The 11454-nt window shown below is 36.0% G+C and overlaps 1 protein-coding gene across 2 annotated transcripts in view; it reads left to right on the top strand.

Annotated features, from left to right (window-relative positions):
• Nucleotides 1–11454, top strand: part of fng (Fringe glycosyltransferase) — a 45055-nt gene that overhangs the window by 19492 nt on the left and 14109 nt on the right. For both annotated transcript variants that reach the window (XM_011306689.1, XM_011306688.1), the window contains exon 5: nt 5064–5226. In XM_011306689.1, the coding sequence (XP_011304991.1) occupies nt 5064–5226 (163 nt within the window). The remainder of the gene's footprint in view (nt 1–5063; nt 5227–11454) is intronic.

Raw genomic sequence — 11454 nt, 5'->3', positions numbered from 1 at the left:
AAAAAAAGTGCACAGGGTAGATTCAAGTACTCAATGAGTACAATCCAAACCAACAAAAAAAAGTTAGATTTTTCAAACTTCGATGCCAACTTCACCTAGCTCATGAGTTCTCGCCGAATGTTTCTTTCTCGTTACTCGATACTCGATTAAGTCATATCGACCGCGAGATTTTTCATTCCACCGAAAACCAGATATTTGGTTACAGAGGGCTTGTGGACTGGTTTTTAGTCTCTCCATTGGCTATTTATTGGATGACATGCAAATTTTTCGTGTATTGATATAAAATTGTTGCACTCTTCCAAATATTTATCTCTCCTTTTTTTTTAAACGTTTATATACGAAAATTTTATGCGCAACGCCACCCAAATATTCATTTCGATAATTTTCGTTTATATTCATGGAAAAGACATTACGCAAATAAATATTTAAATATACAATTTATTTTTGGGAATTTATTATTCGAAAATTACAAAGGGCGGCAAAGATTTGAAAATGAAAAAATCGTGAAAACTCATGGCGACCGCAAATTATTGAATTATTTTCCAGAAATATTCGTACAAAAGATATAAAACGAATATATGCTTGCCCCAAGTGAATAGACCGGGTAAAGTAATTTTTTCTTGGACTATTTCGGATCAAGATGAAGAGAGATGAATAACAGAAAGACGATTGTATATGAATTTAGTCGAGGAGAAAAGAGAGAGTAAATACTTTACAATATAATAGTAGGCGCCGTGTGTTGGTTGTGAGTTTGTGGAGTCCCCAACAGTGGTTACACCAGTGTCCGACATAATTTATGCTTTGCGCACGGTGGCGAGCGTTAAACGTCACAAGAATGCTGTTGGATAAGCATTTTAAAGTATTTTTTTTTTATTTCGTTACTCGGTATCTCTCGTTTTTAATGACCGCAGAAAAATAAATTCAATATGCTAAAGACATTTTGCAATAAATTATATTGGCTGGGTTTTCGGTGGAAATGCGCCGAAACGATAGTCACGTTCTTGACTCTTACCGATTTTTAATAATGATCAATAATTTCCGTGTACATGGGGTGGAGTTGAGGTACATGGAGTTTGCACGTGCACGGAATTCGTGTCGGTAGATCAATCGTGAAGTTATTGACCAGTCGAGTATGATCGGTATATTTCGGGTTAGTACGTGCAATTCGATCACTTTCTCTCGTGATAAAATATTGTCCTTCGAGGGATTGGTCATTAATTATTGATCGATCAATCGCTGGTGGATTGTGATGATATTCATTCGAGACGATCGGTGAGATCATTTCGTCGAGGTTAAATTGCGAATAGAATATTTTTAATCCATCATTTATTGGTTAAAATTTTCACCGCGTGTGCATTCGAAAAAATTTTCTTCCCTTTAAATATTAATTTTTTTTTCCAATTCGCAATAGTTGCGCGTTTGATTCGATTTAATCGTTATTTAATTTGAAGTAAATATCTTTCTTGAGAATTTGAGATCTTATTGGTGAACGATTGGTTCAAGGACAGCCTGAACTTTCAATTTCGATGTAAAAATCGGATTTCGCATTTTATCGAACTCAACTATCAGAATTATCAGAGCTATTGTGAAATTAGAATTTCATTTAATATTCGAAGCAATTACCCGATTTTTCCTCAAAATTCGAATATTAAAAAATATAAAAAATATAAAAAATATAAAAAATATAAAAAATAGCAATCCCCAATATTTTAAATTAACCAATCAAACTTTCGGTGACTTCTACTTTTCACTCAGAGTATCGAATAATCTCCGTAAATTTATTAATTAAAGTTAGTAAATCAATCCAAACTTTGCATTACATTTGAAAAAATCTTGGACGTCTCAACCCGGAGATAAAGGGAGTCCATTCTGCCCCAATGTTGCCCAGGGCAATAGCCAGAAAGACAAATGAGTTAAATGAATGTCCAATTTGCCTTCATATCCATCTCTGTGTGCACAAAACCAAAAGAGTTATGTTTTGTGGAGAATATCACGGGTAAAAGACCTGGTGAAACAGTGCAGGGTCTAGGTGCCTGCTGAGGGCAGTCCCCAAAGCGTTCCGGACAATTTACGCCCTCCCTGGCTATTCATTCTCTTTTCCATTCTACTTTACCCAGTAAAACACGGTATTTCCTTCTCCAGTTCATGTAATTACCATCTGTAGTTTTTTCGAGATTCACTCGCAAATTAACTCGCCTCAAACTCCTCTCTGCAAACTTTTGTTGAATTTTTGGTGAAAACTCTTCGCATTTAACTCTCTCTTACGGTTCAGGAAAAAATTCCATATATTTCTTCACCTCTTCTTTATTTATTCAAATATATATTTTATACAAATCCATTTTCAATATATATATTTGGAAATTAATCGATTGCAATTTTATAATTTTAAGACAAGGGGAATATTTTGATTTCTAAAAAAAAATTTCTTTGCGAATCAATTCGACTTTTTAAATAATTTATTCCATTTTCTTCGAGGGCCTTGTGATACTTCCGCTAGATTTTGATAGAACAGTTTTTTTTATTTCAATTTTTTTAATCTCATTGGCTATGCTGAAATGAATGAATGGTTTGAGGAATAATCGAGCCGACGGTTTATCATAATCCCGATTGATGCGAGTTGATGAAGGTGGAACTAATCAATCCTCTGAGAAATTCTCGTCTCTTCATTAATGCCTCGAGTTTATTTGAGTCACTCACTCGGAAATATAATCACGGTGAACGGGATTTTTTGAAAGGCGTTGTTTCCTTTGTATTTGATTCCCCTTTTTTCGTCGGTGAGAGATAATTTTTTTTGTTAGACGATATTGGAACATCACGGAAGAAGATGGAATTTTAAATTAAGATTATATTTCTAAATTTATCTATTTTTCATAAATCACCGGAAATTATTGACCTCGTGTTAATTTCCAGTGATATTCAACTAATAAACATATAATATCACTTTATAATTAATTTAATAATGAAAATTTTCTCGGTTCCCCAGATTAAAATTAATTGTAAAATTCACGGAGAATAATTGCGGAATATTTTACCAACTGAAACATTAAATCAGATTTTGATTTAGAATTCCATGGAATTCCAAATTATTTCACCTGAAAAACAACATATTAAGAAAATTGAAAGGATTGTGTGTAATTAATTTATCTCATCATCAAACTAATAATGAAAAAATATTGTAAACAATCCAAAAGGAAATATTTCAATTTCATTTCGCATCAGTAGCGAAATGATTTCAATTGATTTGAAAATCGATGCGTTGTTCACTCGCCTAGAATTTCCGGGTGAAATTGAAGATCTCAATCAATCAATATCGATCTCACCATCGCGATCATAATATCGCGTACAAGCGGTGGTGAAACCTAACGGAATTATCACCAACACACGATCAGTGGTTGGAATGACATCCCTGATCGCCATTTATCCCTCAACTGCGAAATTCTCTCACTCCTCAGACTGTCTGATCGAGTTTTCCCTCACATCCACGCTCTCATGTTCAATTCAGTATCTCCAACATGAAATCTCAAGCACTGGACGCCCCAGTCTTTATCGTTTCTTCATCTCATACGAGGGACTAGTGCTATTTCGATCAGTCACAGCAAATTGCTGATTTTCTATCCCCGATCCGTTGATCGCATACATTTGTTATCGGTGAAAAATTGATAAGCCCCTCGAATCATTTGGTCGTTATCGCCGTTTTCACGTTCGACAGGAAAAACATACCCCCAATTTAATCGGATAACGCACACTCCCTTTTTGGCGGAATTTTTTTTTATCGTTCATTGATTGTTTTAAAATACTGCTGAGAAATATTTTAATATCTGTGATATTATTTATTTATTTATTTATTTGAATCTGCGGATTTTTTTTGGGAAAGGAGGAAAAATTCTCGTGATACTCTTCACTATTTTCGATTTATCTCGAAAATTATCGATTTGAGATCGTGACTTCATGGGACTTTTTTGGAGCTGATGAAATTTCAGACGAATTGGGTCTTATGACATTTCCGGTTAAAATCAACAGTTTTTCAGATAATCGATGGATTAACAAAATTGTTAAATTGGCTGAACGAAAATTTGAAGTTTCTTTAGATTTTATTAAAAATTCTCAGATTTCAATGGCATAAGTTCTTTGAACAAAAAAAATCCACTATTCAGTTCGATTATATTAGACAAATCAAAAAAATCTACTAAACCATTCAATTAAAAAATGACTTAATTTTTTATATATCTTCGTCACTTGGGAATACAGAGAATGAACTTTTCCCATAGTTAGGTCTCACTAATGACACAAACCAGTAACTCAAAACCCTCTTTGACAATAGCCCATTCTGCCACGTGCAACAACTCCCCCAATGCTATAAAAAAAAAATTATTTGAGATCCCAGGAATAGCTAGTGGTGGTTTGCACGCGTGTCAGGCAATTCCCATTTCTATTTTAACATCCTGGGGTTAGGATTTCTCACGATGGGATATCATCGGTCCCGAGGAAGATCAATAGCCGTCAATATTAATGAGCATTAGAGATCTCCGGAGTTCTCCAGTTATTTCTCATCCATCGCTATTGTTTTTAGTGCACGTTATCCCGTGAAAATTGATGAATCGTTGATACAACGTTGTTTGGACGATTCATCTCTCCATCAATTATTCGTATTTGGTAATACCCGGGTGCATTAATCATCCGCATAACTGCTGAATTAAATGATCCTATTGATTAATGGAGGAAGGGCTGATGGAAGTTTAAAAAATACACTCATAATCGATTAAAATCATCGGTAATTCATTGTTTCATATTTCTGACTAGAATTAACTTTATTATTATTATTTCAATAAATTCTCTGACACTGAAAAATCATCAAAAAATCTGTCATTAATTTTTCAATTTCTGATTATGGGAGTTATTCGAAGTTATTAAATTTTAATTAAAGATTCATTGAATAAAATATTTAATTCACTTAAATGAATAATTTTTATTGTAATTGTAATTTAGTTGTATAGATAATAGAAAAAATTGTGCGAGAATTATGGAATATCGATATCTGATGATTTTTTAAATTATTGTTGCAGGTGGTTTTGCCATTTTGATGATGATAATTACGTGAATGTACCTCGTCTGCTTAAGCTGTTGGACAATTACAATCCCCGGGAGGACTGGTATCTCGGCAGGCCGTCGATACCAGCACCCTTGGAGATCATGAGGCAACAAGGTGCTGACTCGTCCAAACGACCGGTGAGTTGAGCTTATGTTTATAGTAAATATCCTGCATGAAATTTTCTGTCGACTTCACTAATTTCAACATTTTATCGACAATTCGTGCTCTCTTCCTACCATGTTCACGTTCTCTCGTCATGTTGCCGATGTTATACGCCCTTCCGACATTTTTCATTTTTTTTTCTATCACAAATTTCTCTGCTGACGCTTTATCAGTCATAAATATAACACACTGAGAAAAATTACTTCCGTTAAATTAATTCATCTAGACAAATTTCTTGAAATTTATTTTTAATTAGATTTTTCATTAACTTTCCAATGAAATCCAAAATTTAGAATAGATTGAAAATTCAGGGAAATCTTTTCTCGAATTTTCTCCATTTCTCTGTCTTTCGGAATATTAAAATAATTTCAATTTTTCTTTTTACTGTGCTGGATTAATTTTCGGGTAAATTAATTATAAATTTTTCGTCGTATTTTCGGATTATCCTATTCTATTAGTGAGCGTTAGTGGAGAATGGAGTATAATAATGAATAAATAGAGAGGTACATTTGGTGGGTTGGAGAAGGGGAAAGCCACGTGTGTGTGCGTGTGGATAATCATAAATTGGAGGACACGTATAACATGGTCAAGCGAGATATTATCGCGATTTAATCGTTCGATATGTGCGTATGGCGTCGGTTCTGTGGGGCTTTGAGAGAACCAATGATCTTATCGCCATGTCGAGTGTCTGTCATGCTGCCGCACCACTCTGAATTCCGTATTCTCTTTTGCCAGAGTGAAATTCAATTGAAAATTGAATAAACCCTCTGGTAAAAACACTTGGGAATAGCTCGTCGTTTATTCATTCATATACAACCCTTTGTCAACGAACAGCGAAATATCCTCGCAGAATTCGCGACTGTTGATAAATATAATCGATAACTACAATCGATAAATACTCTTTTCGCGAATGACTAGTTGCTGATTCCCTTTTTTCTATTCTTTAAAATTCCTCTGAAATCCTCTGAAATTCGTAAAAGGTTCCACTTTAGAAATATTTTTGACTGTCACAATTTCTCATAATTCATTACGATCATCTCGTAATTTTTCATTGTCTAATTGGATTTTCTGATTGAATGGGGAAGATAAGGAGCTTAAAGTTGTCATTTAGCCTTTGAATTTTGCATTGACTTATTGAAGTTATTGGTGGTATGTTTGGAGTTCTGTAGTGAACGATAAAACCTCAGAGGGCATCAAATTCAGAGCGATCGATTCACCTTCAGTGGATATCGAGGGAGATTGTCGGATCGATATAGTTAAACCCGATAAAAAGTAAATAACATGGAGAGCCAGTAAATTCTCGAGCAGTCGAATGTCTTGGAGGGATTTCCAAGACTATGTTTTTCATCGATACTCTTCATTCAAGTTCGTTGGGACAATCCGGTCGAACCAGTATTATATTGAACATGCTGATGCACGGGAGGGAAAGAGATCAGAGAAAAAGAGAGAATCCGTTTGTCAGAAGACAGGAACCTGTGCATCGTCAAAGACTATCGATTCTTCCTCATCCTCTTGTTTCTTCTCTTCATGGCATATCGAGAACTTTTCTCTCTACTCTTGCATTTGAGATCATTCAATTCGCTCTTCAAAATATTGATAAATATTGAAATTTCGCTATTGATTTTTTTGTCTTCAACTTTTTCTGAAATTTCGGAATATCAATGAGAATACAAAATTACTTTTACATGGAGTAAATCATGAATTTACTTGAGAGAAGTATGTATTTTCTCAGAAGGATATTTATCCAATTGAGTAGTTTTTAGGTGATTTTCATTGGCTTCTGATTATTACTCGTTTTCTGTAAATAGACAATTTTTTCAAGGAGAGGAAAGTGAGGGAATTGCTGTAAACTGACTGTCATTTATCGCGTTTATTAAAAAAAATTGTTGGATATTCAATGGGTGGCGTTTTAGTACAGTAAAAATAGCCCGATTCATCGCCTATGAAGAATGGCTTCTTACGCTGACAATTCAAAATAGATATTTCAAGTCTCAGACCGTAAATCTTCTACTCCCGGACGTAAAATGAATTCGATGCTCTACCTCGTAAAACGAGATTTTATGGTTCAAGAGTCGGTACGATGGTACTTTACGGAAAAGTGTGAGACAACATCACGCGTTCTTCATCCTTAACCGCTGATTTCATGAAAACAAATGTGACGTGTTCAACAGTCTGGGGAAATCATGCATTTCTTTCCATTACCGGTTCGGCGAAAAAAAAATTCCCATAAAAATCCATAATTCTAGGTCGAAGTGAGGACTTCCTGAAAATCGAACGACCCAAAAATTTCGAGTTCTTTGCAATCCCCATAATTTCCTCACTATCCTTATATAATAAAATAAAATCTCTGATGGACCCAAGAAATCGACCATTAAAATCGATTATAACAATCGATAATCGACAACAATCGATTTTGCAAATCGATAATAGTCGATTGTGATAATCGATAATAATCGATCATGAATTGAAAAACGGTGGATTGTACAAGTTGGTTGATTTGAAGATGAAAAAAAAAAGAGAGACGTGATAGAAGGGCCCCATGTGTTTTCGACCCCCCGTGGGTGTGGTACTCCGTTCCGCACCGGCACGTCGCGATTATAGTTAACGTCCAACGTCCTGTGTACATGCCCTCATCCACTATACGGATTCTATCCATTCTTTTCATTTCCCCTTTCACGTTTCCCCATAGCTCCACCTCAAACCCGGCCATGAACTTGGTACGATAGTAATTCCATCGATTTCTCCTTTTTGACGAATGACTCAAGTTGGAAAATCTAATCTAGGAAATTGTTGACCGACGAATTAACCTCCGGATAATGAATGTGGATTGAGGCTGTTTTTTTTTTTCTTTTAAATCGCTTTTATGAAAAGATAATTGGATGAAGGTATATTGCACCACGCCTTGGGTGAAAGGCCCTGACGTGTTCGTCAGTCCAGGATTACTGTCCGATATATCCCCCGTTGCCGCGATATGACTCCTCCATGCTCATTTGCTCCACTAGGATACCATCGCCCAGATAACCCGTTGAGTAACCGTAAAACCGCTATCTTGCCCTGCACAGATAAAACTTCATGTTTATTTCTCAACTCGCCCGGTGGTTTCTTTTAATGGCACTAGAGAATGCTCCTGGAGAGGGCTACATCGACAAACTCAATACCCCAGGGAATCGTGATCAATCGTTATTCATATCTATCGTTACCCTCACCAATGTCCATACGGAATTCCTCCATCTTCCTCAGAATCAACTATTTTCCGACTTGTCTGATTCTGAAATTTTTCGAATGCCAGGGAATTTATTTTTTCATCCATTGATAGGAATTTTACTTTCATTCTCAATTTCTTTCTTCCATCCCCAATACTGGGGTTACATCTACAATTTTCCGGGGAGGGGAATCACGTTTTTTTTTTTTTCAAATTAATTCAATTCAATTTCACATTCGTCTAGTAGAAGAAAATGCGAACATTTTTTCTCCACGCGATTTATATAGAAAAAATTGATATTGAGTCATGGGCAATTTTTATGCGTTTGGATAATAAATTCCTTTTCGTAATGAAGAATAGAATTTAATGAAAAATTAAAATTTCGTGTTATTCACTCGTTGGGTTAATGATCGAATGATAATCATCCGGTGGGATCTCGAAATTCGGTGAGCGAAGTCGATTCACTTCTGGATAATCATTCGGGCATTCCTGACGTGACGCGAGGTGTTATCAGATGGATAAGAGGACAGTCCAGGGTGGTTGATATTTTTTAAGTTCTAATATCAGCGAGCTGTAGGTGGGCAGCTGAATGGCACACAGCTGGGGGCTCGGGCCTGTACAATCCACCGCTATTAATCATTTTTTTCAGTCAAAAGGAGAATACCCCATTTTTATAGTCACAAACACCTCAATTTTTGCTTCTGTTAATGTCCTTTCATGAGGAATATTTATCTCCGAGAGATGGAGATATTTTATGGCAATACTTCATAGAAATATATAACATTGCTAAATTTACGTGAGATAAATTTTCTTTAACTTAAATCTCATCTTTCCTTAAAAAGCCATTATTCAGATGTGAAATTGTGTCGAGCCCTCGAGGAATTTATTTTTCAAATTCCTCAGCAAAATTAGATCATGTTCAATGCTCATGTAATTTATTTAATTCTTTAAATTTCTGATTAATTTCTTCATTCACTTTCACAATTGATGAAAAATTATAAAAATAAAAATTGGGTATTCAATTAAATTTTCGAAGATTTCGGTTCGGTTCGGTTTTGAAACTAGATAATTCCTTGAATTTTTTCAAAATTAATTCGTTGGAGAAAAATTCTGGGGAAATTTTCTGTGTCTCAGTCTTTGTTGAAAATGTAAAGTTGACTTTTTGAAGAGTGCGGACAGAGACAGCCGAATAACCAGCTAACTGTCAACGAAATATCATTTTTTTTATTCATTGCAATGCGTGGAAACAATTTAGCAGTATATCCGGGTGTGCACCACATGTGCCACAACCCTTTGCTTTATTTTTCCACCTTGCATCCGACCATCTCCTATTTTTCCCTCCACCGTAGTCCGTGCAAATGTGATTCCCCCAGGAATCCACCGAGATTATATTGGAACCTGGGGTAGAATGACGAGTGTAATAACACTGTACCACACCAAGAGTTATATCGAAAGAAACCCACCGGTTTTGTAATTGCCTCGTTCCGCTGGATCCTCGCAATTATTTTTGCACGACTGGAGATGAAAAAAAAAATGTATGAAAAAGAAAAAAAAATGTCAGAACGAGCCGAAAAACCAAAGATACTTCTCCCCTTTTGAAATCAGTTTGCTAGACCCATTAGGGCAATTTGGAAAGGTTATTAATGGAGGTGGTGCACTTAATTCTCCGCTACCAGGACAACCAACGAGACAAACCATTTCAAATCCACTGGGATTCTCCCATTCAGACAACACCGGGACGAATTTAATTAGAACCGCGTGCGTTTAGTCCATCGTCTTCGTCATGTGCCACAGCCGTCACGGTTTTTTTAACTCACTCTAGACCGCCTTTGACTATCGTTTTTACTCATCACCATTCCCTCGTTAGCCAAGGGGATGTTTCAACAGTCGAGATCAATCCAATCGACAAATTCCGCGTAGATCTGTCACGCTGTTGTTAAAAAAAATTCTTCAAATTTCGTGGATAATCAATTTTCGTTGATCTCGAAATTTTTGACGAAGGATTTCTGGTCGATCGTTGTTAATCGATATCGTGAATATTTCATCCAATCCTCAGGGTTAATTTTACTGTCGAATTTCTTCTCTGTCAGCGATTCATCGTGGTCTTGATTACATTTTTCAGACAATTTTTAACTGCTCAACTCATTTTCAATCTCGAGGGTTCGCTGTTCTTCAGAATTTGGTCGTTTTTTTTATATTATCTTAGGAGAGGAGGAGGGGTGGGGAGAGGAAGGCGGAGTGAAGTTGGGTAAATTGCCCTTACGTGTAATTAAATCCCATGGTAAATTGGTAGGAGTACCATTTCGCTGGGTCTCCTTGAGGTAGAAAGAAACGGCGACGAGTGGCTCGACGTAACAGGTACAGGGGGAAATATACGCACGAGGGGGAAAAAGGGGGTAAAAGGGAGGGGGCATAGGGACTGGACGTTTGCATGGTATTCATTGCCTCTCGTAAATGAAAGTTACGACAATCACGTGGAACCCAGTGCAGACGCACTCATCGAGAATTTCTTCTCTCTATCGGCCGATGAGTCTCAGGTTTCATTAAACGCTCGGGTTTATCGTTAAGCGAACTATCGAATTAATCGAGAGGCATCCGGTCGAGATAAACGTATTCGACTTTTGGTATTTACGCGGAAATTCGATTATTCGAGATAAATCGCGACCGACGAGAGCAGATGGCGGATTTCTCGCGATATTGGGAAAATTGGTATTTTGAAAATCTCCAAATTTTTTGGGGGGGCATTTGAATTTTATGTTTTAATTTTATTTCAATTTTATGTCTACTCAGGACTCACAAGTTCTCCCGAGAATTTTCGGAAAAATTCATTTTCATCGATTTTCAAAAAAATATATTTTCATCGATTTTCAAAAAAATTAATTTTCATCGATTTTCGAAAAAAAAATTATTTTTATCTCTCAATTGAATTGAATCTTTTTTTGGACTAATCGAGCGGTCCGCTACTCAGATCTCACAAGTTTTCCGGAGAATTTTCAAAAAA

Source organism: Fopius arisanus, unplaced genomic scaffold (genome assembly GCF_000806365.1).
Source record: "Fopius arisanus strain USDA-PBARC FA_bdor unplaced genomic scaffold, ASM80636v1 scaffold00049, whole genome shotgun sequence".
Lineage (NCBI taxonomy): Eukaryota > Metazoa > Arthropoda > Insecta > Hymenoptera > Braconidae > Fopius > Fopius arisanus.
The sequence above is the reverse complement of the archived record's forward strand: the minus strand, read 5'-3'. Positions and strand labels throughout refer to the sequence as shown.